General features: G+C 37.7%; 1 protein-coding gene across 2 annotated transcripts in view; it reads left to right on the top strand.

Moving 5' to 3' along the window:
* LOC139779089 (uncharacterized) overlaps positions 1-24,942 on the top strand; it is an 85,702-nt gene that overhangs the window by 1,819 nt on the left and 58,941 nt on the right. The window contains exons 2-3 of one of the 2 annotated variants that reach the window (XM_071717330.1): positions 2,837-2,981; positions 5,131-5,555. In XM_071717330.1, coding sequence (XP_071573431.1) covers positions 2,837-2,981; positions 5,131-5,276 — 291 coding nt within the window. In that variant the 3' untranslated portion in view covers positions 5,277-5,555. Of the gene's footprint in view, positions 1-2,836; positions 2,982-5,130; positions 5,556-24,942 lie in introns of those variants that run through there. The other variant, XR_011719804.1, reaches the window with a different exon arrangement.

Genomic DNA, 24,942 nt, shown 5'->3' with positions numbered 1-24,942 from the left:
GCGCTACGACCGATATATAAAAAGTTCTCGCGATTTTTCACATGTCGGGTCGAAAAATTTCTAAGTTCCGCGGGATAAAATTTTTGTTTAGCAAACCGGGCAATTTTATGAGAGTTCTGGGTAGCACCTCACGAGTTCTACCAAAAACTATTAAGGCTCGAAGCGCTACGACCGATATATAAAAAGTTCTCGCGATTTTTCACATGTCGGGTCGAAAAATTTCTAAGTTCCGCGGGATAAAATTTTTGTTTAGCAAACCGGGCAATTTTATGAGAGTTCTGGGTAGCACCTCACGAGTTCTACCAAAAACTATTAAGGCTCGAAGCGCTACGACCGATATATAAAAAGTTCTCGCGATTTTTCACATGTCGGGTCGAAAAATTTCTAAGTTCCGCGGGATAAAATTTTTGTTTAGCAAACCGGGCAATTTTATGAGAGTTCTGGGTAGCACCTCACGAGTTCTACCAAAAACTATTAAGGCTCGAAGCGCTACGACCGATATATAAAAAGTTCTCGCGATTTTTCACATGTCGGGTCGAAAAATTTCTAAGTTCCGCGGGATAAAATTTTTGTTTAGCAAACCGGGCAATTTTATAAGAGTTCTGGGTAGCACCTCACGAGTTCTACCAAAAACTATTAAGGCTCGAAGCGCTACGACCGATATATAAAAAGTTCTCGCAATTTTTCACATGTCGGGTCGAAACATTTCTAAGTTCCGCGGGATAAAATTTTTGTTTAGCAAACCGGGCAATTTTATAAGAGTTCTGGGTAGCACCTCACGAGTTCTACCAAAAACTATTAAGGCTCGAAGCGCTACGACCGATATATAAAAAGTTCTCGCGATTTTTCGTTTGATCAAATAATTTTTTTAAAGTTCTGGGAGTTCTGCTATGAGTTCTGTGTAGCACCTTTCGAGTTCTGTCAATAACTGTTAATGCCCGAAGCTCTGAGACTTATATACAAAAAATTCTCGATATATTCGATTTTTGAGTAAAGTAAAAAAATTTTTTTTTTAAGTTCTGGGAGTTCTGTTAAGAGTTCTGGGTAGCACCTCAAGAGTTCTAAAAGAAATCCTAATGGCAAAATTAAATATTTTTAATACTTTTATTGTTATCGCTGATTTAGTGATTTCATTTTGTGAAGTTAGCACCCCCAAGATTCATCAACGGTTTTTTTAGCTTTATTCGCCAGAACTATTTCTAAAATTAATAAGGAACTCTAGAACTCTTCAGGGTGCATTCAGAACTTGAAAAAAAAAATGGTTTTTTGAAAGATGAGGTGCTAACTTCACAGAGGTCTTCCTCATAGTTTTTAAGTAAGCAAGTAGAAACTTGTACATTGTTTCCTTATAGTTTTTAAGTGTGCAAGTAGAAACCTGCATTGCTTCCTCTATTTTAAGCTTGTATTTTATTCGATGCATAATTATTTGTATTTATTTGTTTTGGCTTCCTCATAGAGGAAGCTTTGTGAGGTGTTGAATTTGGCAATGATCGGTGAAGGGATTACCAATTTTTGCCTAAAAAATGTACAAATCATACACGTAATCTTATATATAAGGTATCATTAAAGGGAGGTTGTTTTGAATTTGGCGAAGATTAATGAAAGGGTTACCGATTTCTGCCTAAAAAATGTATAGGGTAGACCGAGGCAAATCGGATTACTAATTAGCACGATAAAATAGCTCGTTTAAAATAAAACACTAACAAAAATTGTCTTAAAACTTATATTAATCCGATTTGCCTTAATCTACCCTAAGTTATTGGATGGATAGCCGATCCTCAAAACCGATCCTCAAAAAATTCAAATTCGACGTTTTCGAACATAAGCAACACATTGGTATCAAAAACTCAAAAAACAATTTTTACTTCGGTCTTTTCTACCCCTATTTCATATATAATTTTTTTTAAATTCGGTTGATTAAACTTAGCTTTATATGCGATCAAAATTATAGACCTTTGATCGCGTATAAAGCTGGGTCTAATCAACCAAATCTTAAAAAATTATATATGAAATAGGGGTAGAAAAGACTGAAAAATATAATAAAATTAGAAATAAATCGATATCTCAATATTTGCGGAAGTTAGAGCAACCACGGACATTTTTAAAAAAATTCAAAATTTTTTTAAAAAAGAACCTTTTTACCGATCATCGCCAAATTCAAAAAAAATAAAAAATACCAACCTTCCTTGAATGATACTCTATCGATTAAAAAAAAAACAGCCCGATATCTCAATATTTGCGGAAGTTAGAGCAACCACAACATCAAATGTGCACATACACACACACATACACACACACACATACGGACATTTTTTTTTAGGCGATATTTCGACGTTTTACAACGATCTGAACATATTGGCAGAAAAAACTCAAAAACCAATCTCTTCGTTGGTTTCTTCTACCCCTATTTCATATATAAATCATTTAAATTTGATTGACTAGACCCAACTTTATGCGCAATCAAAGGTTCATATATGAAATTCACGAAAACAAAGCTTCCTCTATGAGGAAGCAATAGAAGAAGTCTAAAAAACTTTTATAAAAAAATTTTATATTTAAATAATAAACCATAGTTAATTTTGTTCAATTTTGCTGCCATATATTAAGTGCACAATTTTAATTTATTAAACGATTTTAGATTTGCAATTAGCAACCCCAAAAATCTTTATATACTAAAATTTAGCTAAATATGTTTAACAGAAAAATTTATGCGACAAAGGGTTAAATAGGTTTTTGCAAGTTTTTCTCATATCGCTATTCTGGAATTAATTGTTGATCCAATATCAGTTGTTCAAGTGTATAGTTTGCATTTTTACATGTTAATCAATAATTGCAGGTAGAAGACTTGATCCTGGGCACTGCACTGAGGAAAGTTTATCCATTCCGGAGCCAAAAACCGCCAAGTGCCAAGTATTTGAGAATCCCTGCGAAGCTACAAGGCTTCAGAGCGATGCAGAGCAAATCAAAGATTTCAACAAGTAGTAAGTCTTATAAATTTTTTCTATTTTTTTTCTCCTTATTAAAGTAGGGCATCGAACTCTCGAATATCTGGACATTGTTGACCACATATATCATCTTCTTTCTTTATTTCTATCCTCTACGATTTCCAACTTTGTTCTTCACTACTATCGCGGGTTGACTTACAAGTAACACTACACAAGTGTCACTCGCCGATTTTTTTGAAACTGCACAGAGAAAAAAGATTCTTTGGATTTAATAAATTTTATTACATTTAAACAAATTTGATGATTGGAATGGTCCAAACAAACTGATGTTTCGATCAATGATTACGATTGTTTGATTTTTCAAAGAATATATATCTTTGTCTTAAATAAAACAATTGTTTGAAACGAAAGACATATTCTCTATCGCTTTAATGATACTATTGTTTTATTTAAATAATATCAATGCTTTATAAAAAATGTCTTAAACATTTATTTATTACTAGCTGGTTACCCGGGCTTCGCCCCGGAAGACATATGTAGTAAGACACGCAAATAGTCTCTCTCCCTCTCTCCCTCTCCCATTTATTTATTATTTATTTATTTATATATGTGGTCACGTGTGGTTATCTTGAATGGTTTTTGCACCAGAATACTATCTCTAGGAGTTTTCAGGGTCGTTGATTAGGAATTCTTTTATTAGTCACGTGATGTCATTGGAATCATGATACGTATTTCGTGAACAAAGTTTAAATTCCCGTTCTTCCCGAACCCAGGAATAACCAACGTAGAAGTGACGAGCAAAACAATTTTTTTTTATTTTAAAATTTTTATTTTACAATTTTTTAATTTTCTTTAGAATTTTTTTCAAGGTAATCGCAGGTATAACACATGTCTTAACTATAGCTCGCCACACTCCGGTCCAGTGAATCGCTGAACGATTTTCGGTTTTCTAGTTGTCACATAATAACATAATTTTCTAGTTTCCTTATAATAAGTTCAGCTTAAATTCAAATCATTTTCTTGACATGATATTATCATAAACATCTTATTCAAAGTCTGTATTTTTAATTTCTACAGTACAAGTTTAAAAATATTAATTAGAATAAAAATGACAAAGTATTACGACAAAGTCGGGCGATCTCACGAACCGGAGTGTAGCGAATTAAGGACTCGAAAATAAGTGTGGCGAGCTAGAGTTAAGACATGTGTTATTATACATGCGATTACTTTAAAAAAAAATTCTAAAGAAAATTAAAAAATTGTAAAATAAGAAATTGTAAAGTAAAAATTGTAAAATAAAAAAAAGAATAGTTTTGCTCGTTATCTCCACGTTGGTTATTCCTGGATTCGGCAAAGAACGGGAATTTAAACTTTGTTCTCGAAGTACGTATCATGATTCCAATGGCATCACGTGACCAATAAAAGAATTCCTAATTAACAACCCTGAAAACTCCTAGAGATAGTATTCTGGTGCAAAAACCATTCAAGATAACGTACATTAGCGGGGAAAGAAGACCCTGTTGAGCTTGACTCTAGTCTGGCACAGATGTTCTACATGTGTGCATAGTTTCAAAAAAATCGGCGAGTAACACTTGGGTAGTGTTACTTAATTGTTAGTAAATCAACGATTAGATCCGTAGCACTCTCAATTAACTCAAATAACTCAAATCAGGGCACGATTACGATAACTTTGGCCTCTTGATTTGATTGGTTTCTGGTAGTATTTTTTACGCTAAACAAAAAATTATATAGATCTTATAAGGCTAACTGTTCTAGTTTTCGAGATATACGGTGTTGAAGTTAAAAATAAATAATATGAGTTTTTTTAAATAATACTTTGATTGTGTGTATAGACAGTACACATATAAGCGGGGGAAGGGCTACACCGCCCCTCCCCCGCAGGCAGGGTGAGGGTGAATCTCGGTTTGCGTAGAAAGTTGAAAACCGAACCGTTATACAATGATAGACCTCGGGTTCGAATGAGGAACCTCGGACAATTTTTTTTACTATTTTTCCCATGTTTTTTGCCAAAAATGCCTCCGAAAACCACTAACATTTCGAGGGGCCAAAGGTAGTTATCGTAATCATTCTCAAATCTATTGATACACGCCTATAAGAGATCGAGAGAAAATTGACTCCGAACTGTTTAAATCAATCAATAACGAAATCAATTTTATATATATAGTGGACCCGAGAATTCCAGCCGATTTCTTATATAAAAAGCGAAAGTCCCGATCGGCCGCCAAGCACAGCCGGAATCAACGGAACAAGCAAGCACGTAAAGCACGCGAGCTTTTAGATCTCAAATACCGCGAATATTTAACACCTTAAGTAATCTGCGAGTTACCAACCCATCTTCTTCCTCTCTTGACAGAGTGAATCCGTCTAAACTTGATCAATCATTTCCCTCAACTCCCCCCTCCCATTTATCAGTCACTCTGAAAACAAATCTGTCATCCCCTCTTCGATCTCTTCTTCAGATTTCCCTCTAGAATATAAGAATAGATGTATAGGAAAAAAATATAGAGAAATAGATGTAGAAATAATATTTTTATAAAAATGCATGTGTAGGTATAATGAACAAAATGTTTGCTATATTAAAACGTATTATTTTTTATATAAAATATATTATCTTTATTACGTAATATTAGCATACGATATCAGCATATTAAACTTGTTATGTTATGTAATATTAAATTCAGTCCTATCAAAATTCTAAAATTCAAGTATAATTAAGTACCTTAAGTAAAAGTAAATTAAATTTGGACATAAAATCTCGTAATTTCTGATTTATTTCTATCAAGAATTTTATATTAATATTATCTCATATTAATTTTAAAAAGGACATATATTGTCAAGACCGTGCATAAAAAAAATTAGTTCATAGTTTTGAAATTGTCGTCAGACTTATTGTTCGGTTTGTGCAGCTTATCGATTATGAAGAAAACGCATTCTACTATACGAGCGTGAAATCATTCAATTTGACAATTTCTATTTTAGGTTGGAGGTAATAATTCTTTTCTTGTTCTTTGTGAACTTTGTATAACCCAGTAAGCAAGAAACGTCAAGAAACATTTTAACTATATTGCATTAACGTTACAACGTTGCTGCAATGTAGTTAAAATGTTTCTTGATGTTTCTTGCTTACTGGGAAATAACTGCGAGCAGTAACTTATCTAATACCTATAACTTGATAGGGTTCCTACGCGCAAATCGTACGAATCTTAGCGCATATATCCCATTTTACAAAAATAGCAAAACACCTAATGTGCTTTTACAAAGGAGAAAGACCGAAACTGAAAAATTTTATTGAATTGCAGAGATGCCCGAAAATGGAAAGCTCACTATGAGAAATTTACATTTAGCGGGATACACGTCGTTTATCGACTCCGTTAAAGGTGAAATAATGCTACAACACAAAATGTATGGGGTTGCAGTATATGTATGTTTTAACATTGAAAGACTCTCTATGGCATTTTATACATATTATCTTAAATACAGATTATGAATTTATTACATAATTATATGCAAGAGTATAAAAGATCAAAAATAAACTTTCAGTTTAATAACAGCAAGTTTTCCGAAAGTTTGGTTAATAATGGTATTAATTATACCATTTATACCGATTCACACGCTCTACTTGACCGTGTTCGCACGCGGAACTCCGGTTGTAGTTAGTACATGATTTATATTTTCCGTTGTACAAAAATCCGCAAACACCTTAGATTTAAACGCCGCGCCACGATCTGAGATTATTCTTCGCGGATTTCCAAAAATAGTTGACTGTTTATTAAGCTTATTTACAATATCACCCGCATTTGTGGTTTTAGTGGCATACAGCCATACAAATTTATAAACCGTAGCTTTACGCAATTTTGTGACTTTGATCTTTCGGCGGTAGTCTTTAACGTACTTTGTGAATGAAATGTACTTTTCCTTCGTTATCGGTAACAAATCAATTTTGCCTTCGAACGTGGTAGCAATTTCTTTGATAATAAAATATGAATTGTAAAGCCGGATAAATTGTGAAATACTACAGGAATGTATTGTGAATCTTTATAATTTAAGTTGCAATTTTAATGCGCGGGACCTCTATACCGACCGGTCAGAGGTCAGATGACAATAATCGCGTACCCGCGTATCGTCCGGCGCGAACGGTTTTTCGCGTACGTGACATTGCGTAGCGCTATTGAACTTTTCCCATTCGTCTCTTGCGTTAAATCTGTCATGCGAACATTATCGGACAGAACTCAAGTTCTTCGGCAAACTACACGACACAATCCTTATCGGGATGAAACCGATATGTGGATATAATGAATCATCGTACGAGCAGTGCACGTAGTATCCGATACTAAATATATCTCATGATGTTGATACACGTACGTAGACGTTTCTTTGTCCGTCTCGTTCTTCTGCAGGATGCATTCTAGGTCAGTGTATATGATGAATAGAACTCGTTATTTTTTTTTTCTGCCATAGTTTTGAAATTGTAGCCACTTGTCATCCTCACTTGGCAGCTGGATGGCACAGTTGTTTAATTTTTGGCAGTTTACACTATGGGCTTCTAATTTCTGGTACAGCGTCACAGTATAAGTAAGAACAGTAGGTTCACTTCGTGTCGAAGCCTTTGTTCTTCGTGGCAAACGTCCGCCATGATGTTGGTTGTGCGAGCGTGTTTTATTTCAACCGCTTACTAGAAACCGCTTGATAATTGTATAAGATGAAAAAAAATATAAGAAATATATATTAATTAAATATTTGAAGCAAAAATGTCACAACACATGCACATAAGTAAAAAATACATGCGCTTTTTATTTGAATAATAGAAACCGCTTGTGATAATTATATAAGAAATGAAAAAAATATAAGAATTTACATATTAATTAAATATTTGAAACAAAAATGTCACGACACATTTTATTCATGTATATTTTATTCATTTTATTTATGTATTAATTTTTTTATGTATTTATTTATTTATTATCTTATTACATAATATTCAAATAGCATATTTTTATTATTGTATTTATATATGTATCGGCGCGTATTGTATTTGTATTTATTTAAAAATTTTTTTAAAATAAAATCATAATGAGTAATAAAAGTGGTTATCGATATGTATTTAAAGATTGTGGGATCAAAGGAAACTATTCTGATTTCCGAAAGATTCAGAAAGGTACGTATTCATTATAACAAATACATGAATACATAAATACATTAACACTTTAATACATAAATAAATATGCTATTCGTATATTATGTAATAAGATACATAATAAATAAATACATTTGAAAAAATTAATACATAAATATATTTAATGCATTCAAGTCTTAATATATTAATAATGTATTAATATATTTATGTATTAATTTTTTTAAATGTATTTATTGATTATGTATCTTATTACATAATATACAAATAGCATATTTATTTATGTATTAATGTGTTAATGTATTTATGTATTTATGTGTATTTAACGTATTTATGTATATTCATGTATTTGTCATAATGAATATTATACGTACCTTTCTGAATCTTTCGGAAATCGGAATAAAGTTTTTTTTGATCCCACAATCTTTAAATACACATCGATAACCACTTTTATTACTCATTATGATTTTATTAAAAAAATTTTTTTAAATAAATACAAATACAATACAACTGACGCGCCGATGTATCTAACCAAATGAACTGTCAGATGACAGCCGCCATGTTATTGATTGTGCGAGTCGCCATATTCATTTACCAACTTTTTAGGGGAGTGAACCTACTGTTCTTACTTATACTGTGACAGCGTTATCCGCGCAAAACAGATCTTTGTTGCTGGCGGGAGGCCGTGTCGCGACGAACTTAAGGAGTGGTACCCCATTTTTATTTCGAACCCCTCCATCTCCGATATCTCCTCGTCGTCCTCAAATTTGGAAAATTTGGAAAATCTATTAAATCCAAAGGGATTAATTTATATGGAATTAAGGTTTGAGTTTTATTGTCTTGAATTTCACTTTCTAATTTCTTTAATTTGAATAAGAGTGGAAAAGATCTTGATTTAATTGTATAGCTTGTTTAATCTGATATTTAATTCTTTTGAGTTGGAATCTTTTGCCCCTTTTTCTGGGCATGAATGAGGATTAAAAGAAATTTTATTGCCACACTCTTTGGCAGCAACAAGAATATCAGGAAATTACTGTTGCCACGCTCTTTGGCAGCGACAGTTGTGAACGTTCAGATGTATTGGTATAACTGTAAGATCCTGTGCGAATAAGTTGTGAAATTAAAGGATATTACAGTAAAATTAGTTTTGAGAATTAAAATAAAAATCACCTATTTGCTCCCTTTTCTGGGCATGAATGAGGATTAAAAGAAATCTTATTGCCACACTCTTTGGCATGAACAAGAATATCAGGAAATTACTGTTGCCATGCTCTTTGGCAGCGACAGTTGTGAACGTTCAGATGTATTGGTATAACTGTAAGATCCTGTGCGAATAAGTTGTGAAATTAAAGGATATTACAGTAAAATTAGTTTTGAGAATTAAAATTAAAATTACCTATTTATTAACCTAAATAGAGTATGAAAAAGGAAAAATATAGACTAAAATAATCTAAGTAAAGATACAAACAAACACACACAAAAATAGGCTACAAAAATGCATACAATTAATTGAGTCCACTTATTATTTTTTTCTTTTTTTTAAATATTTTTTTTGCACTTTAATTTCTAAATTTACTTGTTTCCCTTCTTCTTCTTCGAATTTCTTTTTCTGCACGAGGAACTCCTCGATGCAGTCGCGGCATTCTTGTGCTGGTCTTAGTTGCATCATAACATCTCCGCAGGTTAAGCAGCAGCTCTTAGTGCTCACCGGGAGGCCGTGTAGCGGCGAGCTGACATTCTGTAGAGGGTTTGATAATATAACGCATTACACTTGAAGTGCTTGGTCTGCATTAAAATATGGTGTGATTAAAAATAGACATAGAAGAATATAATTATAAAAAATGTAACAGTTTTAAATTATATTAGTGCAGGAAAGTCAATATTTAACTTATTAGATATCATTACATTGTATGATATGAGCAAAACGAATCAATTGCGTCTGTTTTTTTCCGTCGTTTGTTCAAATGATTGAAAGGGTAAATTAGGTGATTCTTGTTCTGTAGAGGGATCCGTGATAGAACCGGTTGAACTTGAAGTGCTTTCTCTGCATGTGGTGCAATTAAAAATTAAAAAAAAGTTTTTTTTAAATATAATTTTACGCATTACTTAACACTACTGTGTATTTATAGATAGTAATTCGTGGAGTAAGATTTGTGCAAAAGGGATACAAGGTGGAAGAGAGAGAAGGATATAGAAAGAAAATGTTTTATAACTCAAATTTCTGTAATACTAATAGGTCAGTCATATTAGAGGGTTAACCTTCTAATTAATCTTCCCAGATTTTCAGGCTTTAAAATTTATTTGAGACAAATTTTATCATATGATTTATTTATATCGGATAATTAATCAATATCGATATCTCTTTTTTAACATTCCTTGCTATTTTAAAACTGAGTTAAATTTTGCTCGCACGTAACACCTTCCCCCTTAAGTCATACGTGGTACGTTATGTTGCCACGTATGAGTAAAAGTAAAATACTTATATATTTGTACGTGTAATGATGATTGATATTGCTCGCTTATGTCGTGTCGATCGGATTAATATAACGCATTCGCAGTCTATTAGATAATATCGATTCTTAGAATTAGGCTTTTTTATGCTTATATATTTTTTCATAGATTAATGGTAAATTGTGCGCTTACAATTAACGGTAAGGAGTACGCTCAAAAGAAGTATGGTGAATTTGTGTATAAAACAAAATGGAATATATTTGGCTGCGTGATACAAAAGAAATACGTATATGTGGACTAAATAAAAAAAAATTAAATGCGGAAAGAGAAGAGAAAAATTAACTTAAATAGAGTATATAAAAAGGAAAATATAAAGCTAAAATAATCTAGGTAGACACACACAAAAAAAACAAAAAAATTATATGTTAAAAAAATATTTCATAAAACTAATTAAGTCCACTTATTAATTTATACATATATATATTTTTTTTTATCGCTGCCGCACCTCGATTTCGTAGTTTTCTCGGTGCGCTTCTTCTGCCTCAAACATCTCCTTGTTCTTCAAGAACTTTCGTATGCACTCCTGACACCGCCGTGCCGGTCTTATCCCCATTATAATGTCATTGCATACGGTGCAAGCGACCTTCATGGCTATTGAGAGGCCGTGTCTCGGCGAGCTTAGTGAGTGCCATTCTCTCCTGAGTTGAAAATCGCCTACTGATGGTATCTCCTCCCCGTTTTCAAACACCGGTAACATGTCCCGGTAACACGAAAAACATAGTTTCTTTCGCGGCCAGGATCGGCTCACGAAATACACCGTGTTCTCACCCTCCGGGCTTCGAATGCATGTGCTTCGTAATAATATTTTGAATCTTCCTGGATCGTCCGACGGTCGAACTCCGTCGATCGACTCTTCGTCCTCTTCCACGTCGATCAGGTCCGGTGGCGTTAATAGTCTCATCATCTTGCTATTTTATTTATATAATGTAGATATCTGATAGTAGAACACGTAGACATATATTCTCTCCTTCTATAATTATTCAGATCGTCAAATTAAAAATCGTGATGCTTGTCTGTATTCAGATTCTGCTTGCTTTCAGATTCTCAGCTTGAATAAGACCTGCAATTATACAAGAAGTGATTAAAAAAGTAAAAAATGTAATAGAGGAATAATCCTTTCTAAAAAAAGGCATGTTAAATCGATACTCGCATCTCTCGAAGTCTTCTCGAAAGTCTCGAATTGTTGGCTCTTTTCCGCGATGCTGATTGGTTTTCTCGCTGCGCTAACTTCGTGAGCGGCTGTCATAGAATATTTTGACAGTTGTGTGTATTGTGTGTAATGTTAAAGCTAAATAGCGCGCGCGAAGCGCGCGTTTGTGATGTCTAGTATTTAAAATAATACAATTATGCATTACTCGTCAATAACGCTCTTCTTTTTTTTCTTCAATTTAATATTTTTGGTTTTGTATCAGATCATAAAATGAAGCCACCAGATTCTGAGCTTGGACGGGACTTGCAAATTATACAAAGAATTAATTATTACAGAAGTAAAAAATGAATTAGAACAGTTAGTATTTCAAGTATTACATGTTATTAAACATATTATTCAATTATTAGGCCAAAACATTTATTTTTAGAATTCAAATTTTTTCAATGGTAAGTATTATCAATACTTAAATTTAGTGTTTCCAGTATAATATTTACATTTATAATATATAAGTTTATATTTATGCACTGAAAAAAGGTTTTGGTTATAATAACCAAGGCTTGGTGAAATAGCTTCAACTAAAGGGTTTAGTGATTATGACAAAATATTTGGTTAATGTTAACCAAATTTGTTAACATTAGTAAAATTAGACATACTTACACAGTCGTCGTCTTGATGGCGGACCACATTATAAGAAAATTGCTCTTCTCTTGCTTCCACTTCCTTGATTCTTCTTCTCTTGCTTTCCATAATACTTGTTCGATGAGAATCACTTTACACGAAAATGCAGGTAATCGGTGACAAGGACTATTCTCTAGCCTGGCTAAGCTTCTACTGGAAATTATCCTTGCCAGAAACAGATTTGTTAGCAATTGATCTATTGTCCTAGCTCGAAGTTTCTGTTTGTTTCTTCTGTGGTGAACGTTTTTATAATTTTGTAACCAAACCGACTTTATTTAAATAAATAACTAATAATGATTTTATGAAAATTAATTAGAAGGTCATTGTAGAAATATATATGTATAGTATATAAGAATTTGGCATTAAAGTATTTATATATTTTGGATCTAATATCAGCATTTTAAATCATTATTATGAAAAGTGTAACAAAAAAATAATTATTTCTTAGATATTGAGTAACGACAGAGAATTTCTTTTATAAAATAACATTTCTACCCTGATTTCAACTTAGATTTCAATTGAGATTTCGAAAAAGAGTACCTGTCAATGTACGTTAGGCTTTCTTTTTGGCGATATTTAAAGCCTTTTCTTCTGTTTGTTGAATATTTTCACCATGGATAATAATTGTCGCCCAGAAATCGTTCCTACACATAGTAATTATGTCATGTGCCGTTGATTTCGGCATCAGAACAGTCACCGCTGTTTCTAACTTATGTCCGTAATAGCATAGTGTATGGGCGAAACTGCCCGTTGAGCGTGATATAACACCTTTATGCTTTTGCTCGTCCGACAACTTAAGTAGCGTGTACACTACGCCACGTGCTTTAATACTTCTTGTGAATTGTTGAGATTCATCTTTTAGTCGTATTTTAAAATCTTCACTGTTAAGAAGAGGAATCTGAAACAATCATATTACATTGTTTTAAAGATTGATCTTAGACGATTCTTCTTGCCGAATATTTTGATTTGGCTTACGGTTGTTATCTAAATTAATTTTCTTGTTGTATATTAAGTAAAAAATTAGTAATACTTCTCCATTTTAATAAAATAGTATAGTACTATTTCAATTGGCACATTTTGATCAAATTAATTTAGAATTTTGTCACTCTCAAGTTCATTTTAGACGATCTATATTCGGTTGATACATAATTCGTGTTATATTTCAGGATAGAATTGCATTTATAATCGTATATATCGTGTATTTTGACACACACGGGGTCATTAGTACTTGACACATGAATTTATGCACATGCATTTCTTATATACGCTCCGATAAGCACCTAACAGCGTTTAAAGTTATATTACTTAAGTGATTCTGAAATTTTGTAGTATTTATTACCTTGTCGCATGATGTTTATCTAAGTCAGTGCCGATTTTATTGTATCGTACGAGATCTGAAGTCTTCCCTCTTCGTTTGTTTTGTCGGTTCCTTTTTCACTTACAACCTGTAAAGTAAAACATTGTTCTATCTGAAACAGTGCCGATTATTTACGTGAAAATGTCGACGTTAGCAATCTGGCCGGAAGTTTTAGAGATCTCGACGTCGGGTGAAATTTCGAAAATTATTAATTTTGAGTGTTTTATTCGGATAAGCACGTTGCATATCCGCCCATGGTGGTTAGTTATTCCTCCTCCGCGAATGTTTTTCGTCGTACGAAAAATTATTCAATGCACTCGCGGGATCGACGACCCGGTCTCATTCTCATGATGATAAAGCTGGGGATGTCATTTCGTCCATAAAACCAGTTCCTCTCTTCCAGTTTTCTAACTGGAGACACGTTGTCCCAATGCTCGATAAATATTGTCGTGGTAGCCTGTATTATAACGTTCATTTATTTGTTGGGGGTTTTCAACATTCCAGGCATCATATACAGCCACTCCAACTGATATAGCCATATCCATGGCATTGCCCCAAGTACCTACATATGCATGGGGTTTATCTCTTGCTCTTTCTTTATCAACCACCCTGACATCCAGGGACGTTACGGCTGATCTTCCGCCATAGGCAGGAAATGAGGTGTCACTTACTCCAGCTGTGGGTGTACAATCATAAGCCTACTGAAATTGATTTTAGTGTTTAATGGTGTTTAATAGGTCGCTTCCCCCTCTTTTTCCTGGTTTTTGTCCTTCATGGCTGTTTCTCGTGCTAGGAAGATTTGTTTGATTAAATAAAATAACATGTATAATGAGGTTATCATTAGACAAGGTGTCCCCCAAATGGCAAAAGTGACGTGATATGACGTCTTAATAACGTCATAATGACGTCTATGACGTCAATAAGAAGTCTTTAGACGTCATCTTTGCTACTTGAGTAATAGGGCGTCTGGTATTCATAATCGGATCTTATTTCGGTCTTAAAATATAAGGTCTGTGAATACCAGTCTTGGGGCTTGTTCACGGCCCCGGGCGTCGTATACAGTAGCTCATCCGTCATTTTTCGATAGAATTGAACATTTTCAAGATATTAACGTTTTAAAAAGTTGAGTTACCAAAAATTTTAACAAATTTTAATTTTTCAAAAATCACACTGTTGGAAATATTGTATTATTACCTTTATTTTATAACCCTTAGCATTTTAAATTATTGAATGTGTACTTACTTATGTTGTTTTCTTAAATGTTGTTTTAAAGGCCTATAGTCTGTTATATAACATATCGTTGTACGACATTTATTACATTTTGCCATATTCTGGTCCGAATAATCTTGTTAGGTAGTGTATGATCTTTGTCAAGAATTCCGTGTTTCATTATATGTATCCTTAATGCTCTTATTATATGATTTTTGTGAGGTACCTGAACTTCCTCTTCGCACTCTTTGCACTTTACTGCGTCTCCGATTTCGGAAGGAACTCCTTATTTTCGAGTGCGATAATTGATTTAATCTCCAATAATGACCTTGTCCTGGTCCTTTACTTCCTTTGACGAATAATCGTTTATTCGTCGATAATTTGTATCTTATTCTATCTTTCCACTTGTCATATTCCCTATCCCTATATTAGAAATATTGTTGAAAATATGAATAAATGTCCTTTAATTTTAATTGTTTTTTGGGGGCCGCCCCGAGCGCCTTAACTATGAGCTCCCTGATATTCCGTGCGGTATGCGGCGGTGGCACGGGAGATCCTCTATTACCATGTCCAGGAGTTCCTTAGAAAATACGGAGTTCCCTAGAAATAACTCCGTAACTCGCTGTATTTTTTCGGGGGTGCCATTATAACCCTTCTGTGTTACAGATATTAATAAATGTGGTACACAAATCACTGCAACAAACGTTTACAAAACTGCTTATAAAGGTCAAAGAATGGCTTATTTATTGGAATGTATGTAAATATAGATATACAATTTGAATTTGCCTATGCTATAGCTCTAACTTTCTTTATTCCATCATTAATTTTAAAATTGTGAAACATTCTCCCATAAAATATTTTTTTACTTATATTTGATCTTTTCTGTTTTGTAAGAGAAAAATACAGTACCGTCAAAAGTATTGCATCGCTTACGGAAAGAGTAGTTACTTTAACGAATTACTTTAACGAAGAAAGACGTACATAAATGTTATAAAATTTTAAGGAGAGGTCGCATTTGACTCTTCACCGATTTTAATCGCCTTTTTTGTGGTGATTCTATATGGGCTATAGTTAAGCCCTACAAGAGCTTTTCATCGAATGCGCCTTGTAAGAAAAATTTTTTATTCTTAAAAATTTGAACGATCGGTAGAGTACTTTATAAGGTAGAAAGAAAGAGGCGCTATCGATTAGTGCCGTACGGCGCGGTGAGTATCTAAGCACAGTACTAGTAATGGTGAGAACTCAAGTTCAAAACCTGCCGGATTTCGAAAGAATTTTTTTTACATATTTTATGTGTAATTTTTTAAAAACATTTTTTGTAATGCCTGTTGCGAAAGTTCGATTTTTGATTGCTGTTTAGCGTGCGAAAAGTAAAGTGGCTTTCTTAACGATTCAATGTATACCTTTACCGCACTAAAAAATAAATAGCAGGCAATTCAAATAGATTGAATTATATTTTTGGATTCGTGCAGAGATAGGACTATCCCTCTAAAGGTCAATCTGGGAGAGTTCGAGAACATGAAACGAGAACTTTGAAATAATAAATAGAAATTATTATTTCCTAAGGACCAAATTTTTGTTTACCCCATCACATCTTTATATATATACTTTGGGGATATCATGGATGATAGTGATGGAGAGTGTATCGTTGGATGTAACGATGGTATGTGGAGGATGCGTCCCCAAAAGTACCATGCGACTCTTTGCGAGTCGCGACGGTGCCACTCCACTATATGCCCGCCTAACCGGCCTAACTCTTGTCGTCCGATGAGATCGTCGGTAAGAGTGTCGATCAGGGGCCTCGGCCCGGTGGTACGAAAAAGCACCTTTATGACTTACTCGCTTCGCTCGTGCGACCAACTCCACACTCATTCAGAATCGACCACTTTTCCCACTCGTTGTACAATATACTATTTCTCATGGTTGATAGGTTTTGTTTTACGATTTTTGACTGATATAACAAACTTGAACGTAACAAAATTCACGCGAGACAAAACGTCTCATCGATTATAAAAATTTTATATTTTATATTTTAAATTTTTACACAAATTTTGAAGAGTTTTACTTTTCTTCAAATAATGTATTCAAACAAAAAATTTCATATTTTGAACCCCAAACGTTGTCACAATTTTTTTTCAGATTTTGTCTCTCGAATCGCCTTTTTTTCATATCCGGAATGTTTATGAAATAATTGATTCGAATATCTTCTAATTGCAGCCACCACTGAAATTCACCTCGCGGATATTTATTCCATGAGCGAAAAGAGTATTGCGGGCTGGATCATCTGCTGCAATAGTTACACCTTTAAGTTCTGGTGTTGGAACATTAGTGGGCTTGTTCAATGTGCGAGGCAGTTGAAATTTCTTGCCTCCTTGAGCCTTCTGTCCCCGAGGTTCGATTGCACTGTCCCTGAGATTCGATTTGTTCTATCTACTTCTAGTTCGTACTTCCAATTAAAATGGCATGTTTCGATGTGTGTTATTAGGCTTTTGGTTCTTTGTGCATAATCTTCTTTTTTATAAAGGCATAATTTGCATTTTGCCGTCGTATTATTAAAAATGGTAAAACAATTACGTATTTTATATGGTACTGGCGTCTTTATATTATCTATCTGATGACGCGTTTTTAAATGGGATAGTAATTTTTGTAACATACAAGAGTTTTCTCCCTTAATTTCAGTTTCACAACGTGTACATATTGCTAATCCATCTTTTATATCAGTGTAGTAGTACCATAAGTCGCATGCACTTGTTGTTTTGGCTGCTGACCTCTTGGTTGGGCGATAGCATTGGGGTCCACTTTATTTTCGACTCGACCTCTGTAAATTTTTGGTCGGCCTTGTTGCTGTTGTTGGGCAACTAGTTTTTGTTGGGGGTTCACTTCGTTTTGCATTTTTGCGCTTCGAAATTCACCAAGGATACTAGGGTGCGAACTTCACTCCTCAGTAAAATTCATATCACTGTAACGAATCGGTTCTGATAATTTATAAACACGAGTTTCTATATCGTTTTTTTTACATCTAGGTATAGCATTTACCATATAACTTGTTATTGAGTCATTTATTGTAATCACTTTGAATCCTCCGGTTTTCGTTCCTTTATTAGTACAATAATAAAAAGGATGACGAGGAGAGAAAACCGACGATTCATCGGGAAAACTCAGAAATTGCTCGCCTATTGTTACATTACCCGGCCTATAATACTTTTGACAATTTGATACAAATGATTCCCAAAGATTTCGAATTTTTGCCAAATTATCACTCTCGTTCTTTACGCGTACTTTCCATTCACGTCTTGTCTCACACTTGGCTATTTCTCTCGGGTGTCCTCTTCGCGTTCGCCTTCTCCATCATTTGCAGCTCTATTCGCGTTCTCGCTCACGATCGCGTATCTTTTCTTCGCCAACGTCGCGATATTTAATTTTTAGTATTATATTTAAATAAACGATAGCTGTTCCATGGTCCAAGCAATCCGCAAATACATAAAATTTCGATAAACGCTTTTATTTCCTTTAGATAAGTATTTGATATTTTTTTATTTTCTTCTCGTTTTCGTGCAATTTCGCGGCGAACTTAGGGAGTGGTAACCCCTTTTTATCTCGAACCCCTCCACTTCTGGTATTCCCTCGTCGTCTTCGGGCGGCGGCAGATGATCTAGGTAACAAGCCAGGCACATTCGTCCGTGGCCAGGTGGAGTCAGGACCATACCGTTTTCTTCTTCAGGATCCCGGAAGCACGCGCTATTTAGAAGTATCCTGTACGTGTCTTGATGTTCTTCCGGGAGGACTCCGTCAATCGGCCCGTATTTCTCATTCTTTTCTTCCTCGGTCCTTGAGTTTGGCGTTGGTGGTCTCATTTTCTACATTTTTATTTTATATATATATACATATATATATATATATACTATTTAAATTTATTTTAGTGTTTAATGGTGTTTAATATACCTATATATAAGACGCTTTCCCCTCTTTTTTCTGGTTTTCGTCCTTCTTTTACACAATTCATTTGACATAACGATTTCAAATTTAAGTAAGGTCTTACAGGAATTATACTATCAAACGTTTCTCGCGCTAGGTACATTATTAAATTTGTCACTGAATTCCACAGTGCTCCGATTAAATGTATTAATCATCTGTATATGTGTGTAGTGCGTTCTTTTTCCCCCATTATATCTCTCATACGCGGTTCGCTTTTTCTTGTTATGGTATGCAGTTCTCTTTCTTTATTCCATTCATTTTTTAATAATTGGATTGAAATGGAAGGAAACGGTAAACATGGGAAAGATAATAATTTTAAAATAAAATTAATATATTTTTTAATATACCAGACAGACGCTATGCTAATTTTTTTGCTATATTACATTTATGTGTAATTATTTTATTTTATAAAAATGTAATAATCTTAACGATAAAAACAGTAATGTTTATTATTTTTGACGACAATTGGCAATGAGTGTTGTCAGTGGACCGCTCGACGTTTTCGCGTTGCGCGCCGTGGAAAGTACAAAAATGAGTACACGAAATAACAGTCAGTCATTCTTATTAAAGTGGGTTACACTGGACTTCGCACTCGCGATTTCGCACTCGCTACATTCCTCCGTTTTCTCGACGTCGATCATGTATCGCGTGCGAGTTATGATGGCTCACTGCCGTCCCGGACGGAGCAGGCGAGGGATCGCGGCCGGAGCTTCGCGTCGAGGAATTCGGTGACGTGAGAAACGCTCGTTGGCTCCAAATCGTCTATTGGTCGCGGTGCTTGCGATCACGCGAGAAACACCTGTGCCGTTCGCTCGAAAACACACAAAAAAAGGGGGGGAGAAAACCGTCGCGATTTGGAGCCTTTCAAGCGTTCTCGAATAATGCTTGCTGTCTCGTCGAAGTTCGAGAATTTTCAGCTCGCATTTATTCAATTCTCAACATGCCGCCCGCCTCGCATTCGACGGAATGCGAAACGAACGGGGGTTGACAAGGTCGCATAGAGGAGCGTGGGAACGTCTTGGTTCAAAGCGTTATATACAATATATACATTTGAGAACTTACCCTATTTTTACAATGTCCTTAAATCTAATGAAAAACGAACGAGCTTAATTCTAACGGGATTCCGCGGTTCCCGGCGGACTGATAGACGCGGGCAACCGACAGATCTGGGTTCTTGGTCGTTTTAGCTCGGAATTGGCGGTGCGTAATGTGACGACGCGAACGCGACCGTCAAGTCCGGGATGGACCTGCTGAATCCTTGCGAGTTCCCACTTTGAAGGAGGGAGTAGGTTACTCTTAAGTAAAACTAACTCGTCAACCTTCGGATTATCGTGAGATTCGGTCCATTTCACGCGCTGTTGCAATGAATGTAAATAGTCCGACGACCAAGAACGCCAGATCTGTTCGAGCATTAATTGTACGTGTTGCCATCGCGACAACCGATTCGCATTGATTTCGAGGACGGATTCCTCCGGTACGCTCGTGAGCGGTCGGCCGATAAGGAAATGACCAGGTGTCAAAGCGGTGTAATCGGACGGATCGTCGCTAAGTGGAGAGATCGGTCGCGAGTTCAAGCAAGCCTCTATCTTACATAAAAGCGTAACGAATTCGGAGCGAGACAGAGTGCGAGCACCAGTCACTCGCCTGAGATGGTGCTTAAAGCTCTTCACTCCAGCCTACCAAAGCCCGCCGAAATGTGGTGCCGCAGGGGGCACGAAATGCCACCGTACGCCGTTGTTAGCGAGAATTTCCTTAAGGGAGGGGTTGTTCACAAGCGCGCGGAAGCTGCGTTGGAGCTCGCGGTCAGCACCCACAAAATTCGTGCCATTATCGCTGTACATGTCCGATGGCAGTCCGCGGCGACTGACAAACCGTTGAAATGCCGCGAGGAATCCATCGGTGGAGTAATCCTCCACACTTTCGAGGTGGATCGCCTTAGTGGCGAGACAAACGAACACCGCGACGTAGTGTTTGCTCCCCTTTTGGCCGCGACCGACAACGGGGGTAATGTTCATAGGTCCGGCGTAATCTATGCCCGTGTGAGAGAACGGAGGAGCAGGATTTACTCGGGGACTCGGGAGATCACCCATTAATTGCGTCGGAGTTTTCGCGGAATGTCGAACGCATGTAACACATTTATGAATGTGAGATTTGATCATGCTTCGCGCGGAAATTAACCAATAATTTTGACGGAGACATCTAAGCGTGAGTTTAGTCCCTCCATGGAGAGAGCATCGGTGTGCTTGATCGATCAAAAGTTCGGCAATATGATGTCTAGCAAGTATGACGGGGTGTCGCTCATTGTAACTCAGCGCGGAGTTTTCGAGCCGCCCGCCAAGCCGGATTAATTTATCTTTCCCGATAAAGGGGTGGAGAGAGCGTAAGGAACTTGATCGCGATACAGCGGCGTGAGCGTTCAAAGTCTTCAAGTCATCCGAAAAACAAGTCGCTTGTGCCGATCGAAGCCAAAAGACGGAGGCTTCGTGAATCTCCTCTGCGGTCAAGGGAGACTTGACGATCACCGAAGAGGCGACTTTATTTTTTAAGTTCCGAACGAAACGCCGAATGTACGCGGTAATACGAAGAAGTCGGATCCAGCTCGAGCAGGAGGTGGGCAGATCCCACTCAGGAGCTGAATCGACGAGATGAACGGTAGCTTTACGCGCTTCGGAAGATACCGTTTGTAAAATGTCCTTTTCAGTCGGAGTCGGGGGGATCGGCCACGAGGCCGTGGTCGAGCTAAGCCACCGGGGCCCCGACCACCATAATTCATGATTGACGAGATCGGCGGCAGTAAAGCCGCGCGACGCGCAGTCGGCAGGATTTTCCTGGGAGCGAACGTGTTGCCAACGTACGGTCGGAAGGCGCGTCTGCACCTCGGAGACGCGGTTTGCGACATAGGAATTCCAGCGGGATGGATGTTGTAGAAGCCAAGCTAATACGATTTGGGAATCAGTCCATCCAAATAAGAGAGCTCGCATCAAGCCCGTGGTGTTTCTTACCCATTCTATCAATCGAATTAATAGAACGACGGCGTTAAGTTCCAAGCGTGGAACGCTAACGGTTTTCAATGGCGCGACTTTCGTTTTGGCCGCGAGGAGGATGACTTGAATGTTAGAGGGAGAATGCACGATTCGGAGGAAAACTACCGCGGCGTAAGCGCGAGTGGAGGCGTCCGCGAAGCCGTGCAATTCAACATCGATTTTATCTTGACGCATCCCTGTCCATCGAGGAATGCGTATTTTGCTAATATTAGGCAAGTCTGAAACGTAATTGATCCACTGATGCAGAAGATCATCGGGGATGGGAGCATCCCAATCAATTTTACGGAGCCAGAGCTCCTGCATCAACATCTTGGCCGCGATGACTATCGGTGACGCCCAGCCGAGGGGGTCATACAGCTTTGCAATAAACGATAAAACGGAGCGCTTAGTATGAACTGTCACGGCGTATGGCGAAATTACGAAACGAAACGAGTCATCGCGCGGAGACCAAGCCAGGCCGAGGACCTTGAGCGTGTCATCGTGGTTGATCGGATAGTCCGAGGATTCCCGTTGGTCCTCTGGAATATCCGTCAAAAGTTCGGCTGAATTCGCGGCCCATTTTCGCAGGGGGAAACATCCGCGATTCATTATGCCCACGAGTTGCTTGCGCTTCTCGAGCAGAGACAGAAGGTCGTCTGCTCCGAAAAGAACATCATCGACGTAGGTCGACTCTTCGATTATATTGACCGCGTCGGGGAAGTCTTTACCTTCGTCGCGAGCTAATTGGATAAGGGAGCGCTGTGCGAGAAAAGGCGAAGGTTTTTGCCCGTAGGTCACGGTGAGTAAGCGGTAAAGCCGAATCAACAGACTGTCGGGGGGGCGCCAAAGAATTCGTTGATAGTCCGCGTCATCCCGATGCACGAGTATTTGTCGGAACATTTTAGCAATGTCAGCCATGTACACGTACCGAAAGAGTCGCCAGCGCAGGATTATCGCGGCGATGTCTTGTTGAAGTTTAGGTCCCGCCATTAGAAAATCATTGAGCGAGGTTTTGTCGGTCGATTCGCTAGAGGCATTAAACACGACGCGTAACTTGGTCGTTGTACTCGATTCGCGTAAAACAAAATGATGCGGGATGTATATCGGGGGGTAAGGGGGGCGCTCGTCCGCCCGCACCGACTCCATGTGCCCCATCGATTCGTATTCTCTTAAAAAATCGTGATACTGCGCGGCGATTTCTGGTTTCCGCGCGAGTCGGCGCTCCATATAGGAGTACAGGAAGGAAGCCTTTCGGAATGTGTCGCCGACGCGAGGGGGGCCGTTTTTGAACGGCAAACGCACAATGTAGCGTCCTTGTGAATCGCGAGAATGAGTCGTTGTAAAATGCTTCTCGCAACGTTCGTCCTCTTCGGTGAGAGGAGTTCGAGAGGGGATACGTTCGTCCTCCCAAAAACTTTGAATTAAGGAATTCGTATCCTCGCAGGATACGCAACTCAGGACAGAAGCGGACTCTCCGGCCGGGCGCGCAGGGCCGGCGGGACCGGAGAGGATCCATCCGAAAATTGTAAGCTGGCCCGTCGGAGTGCCGACCGGGCCCTGACGTAGACCGTCGAGTAGCAGAGACCCGTATAAATCCGCGCCGATTAATACATGAATCGGGTGATTACATGAGGGATCAGGATCTGCTAAAGGTAAATCGCGTAGATGTGGCCACATTGCGGCCGGCTTCTGTTGAGAGGCTGTATAAGAAGTGATTCTTTGATATACGTAACCCGAGAAGGGAAATATCGGTCCCTGTTTGTCGCAGGGCGCGAGAGCAAGATTAACTTGTGACCGCGCGACTCCATTAAATTTTTTTCCAAAACAATGTATCTTCAACGCGGCACGATGACGCCTGGTTCGCATCGTCTGACAAAGAGATTCTGATATGAAACTGTATGTCGAGCCTTGATCTAGTAGTGCACGTACTTTAAATGTACGGCCCTCGATTGTACTTAAACTAACATACGCAGTGGCGAGAAGTACATGAGGCGGTTGTTTCACAAAATCTCGAGTAGCATGCACGTTTTGAACGAACGCTGAGGGCGCGGCCGGTGACTCGGAGGCAGCGGCGACTGACACAGCTGACGGAGCTGAGGACGGCGAATTAATCGCGGAAAGCGTACTTTTAGTACCAGTTTCCGTACCCTCGCGGTGAAGCAGCGAATGGTGAGCTTGGTGGCATTGATTGCACCGTCCTTTACTCGGACAATTGTTTGAAAAATGCTCGGTTCTCAAACAATTAAAGCAACATTTATGCTGTCGCGCGGCGAGTCGACGCTGCTCGACCGACAGACTTAGAAATTTATTACACTTTGCAAGACCGTGGTTTCCGGAACAACGGACGCATTTGACGGGCGAAACCGTATTCACCGAAGCACGAGCTCTATTACCGCGCGCACTATTTGACGCAGATTCGGATTGCGAAGGGTAATCCGCGAGACCGCGAATGCGAAGAGTCATGAAGTCATAAATCTCTTTATACGTAGGGTACGCATCCGTGTTGCCTCGTTTAAGATTCCATTCATTGCGTGTTCGCGGACTGAACTTTTGCGAGATAATATAAACTAGGAGGTCGTCCCACATATCGACCGGACGATCGAGATTCGTTAACGCGGCGAGAGATGCGGACACACTATCGCGAAGTTTTTTCAACTCGGTCACGTTCTCGTTTTTCATTTTCGGTAAGTCGGCGAACGAATGGATATGCGCGTGAATAATCGCGTTGCGGTTGTCGTATTCGTCGGTAAGAAGTAGCCACGCTGCCTCGTAGTTCGCGTCAGAAATTTGAATGTTATTAATCAACGACGCGGCCTCGCCGGAGAGGCTCGCTTTCAGATAATGTAACTTTTGCGTTCTTGTCAACGATTCACTGTTTGCTACGAGAGACTCGAAGATTCCGCGAAAATTCTCCCATTCAGCGAAAGCACCAGAAAAGTTCG

Source organism: Temnothorax nylanderi, unplaced genomic scaffold (genome assembly GCF_030848795.1).
Source record: "Temnothorax nylanderi isolate EJ_2023f unplaced genomic scaffold, tnyl_v1.0 TNYL_tig0209_pilon, whole genome shotgun sequence".
Lineage (NCBI taxonomy): Eukaryota > Metazoa > Arthropoda > Insecta > Hymenoptera > Formicidae > Temnothorax > Temnothorax nylanderi.
Note: the sequence above shows the minus strand (reverse complement) of the source record. Positions and strands in the feature narration are given on the sequence as shown.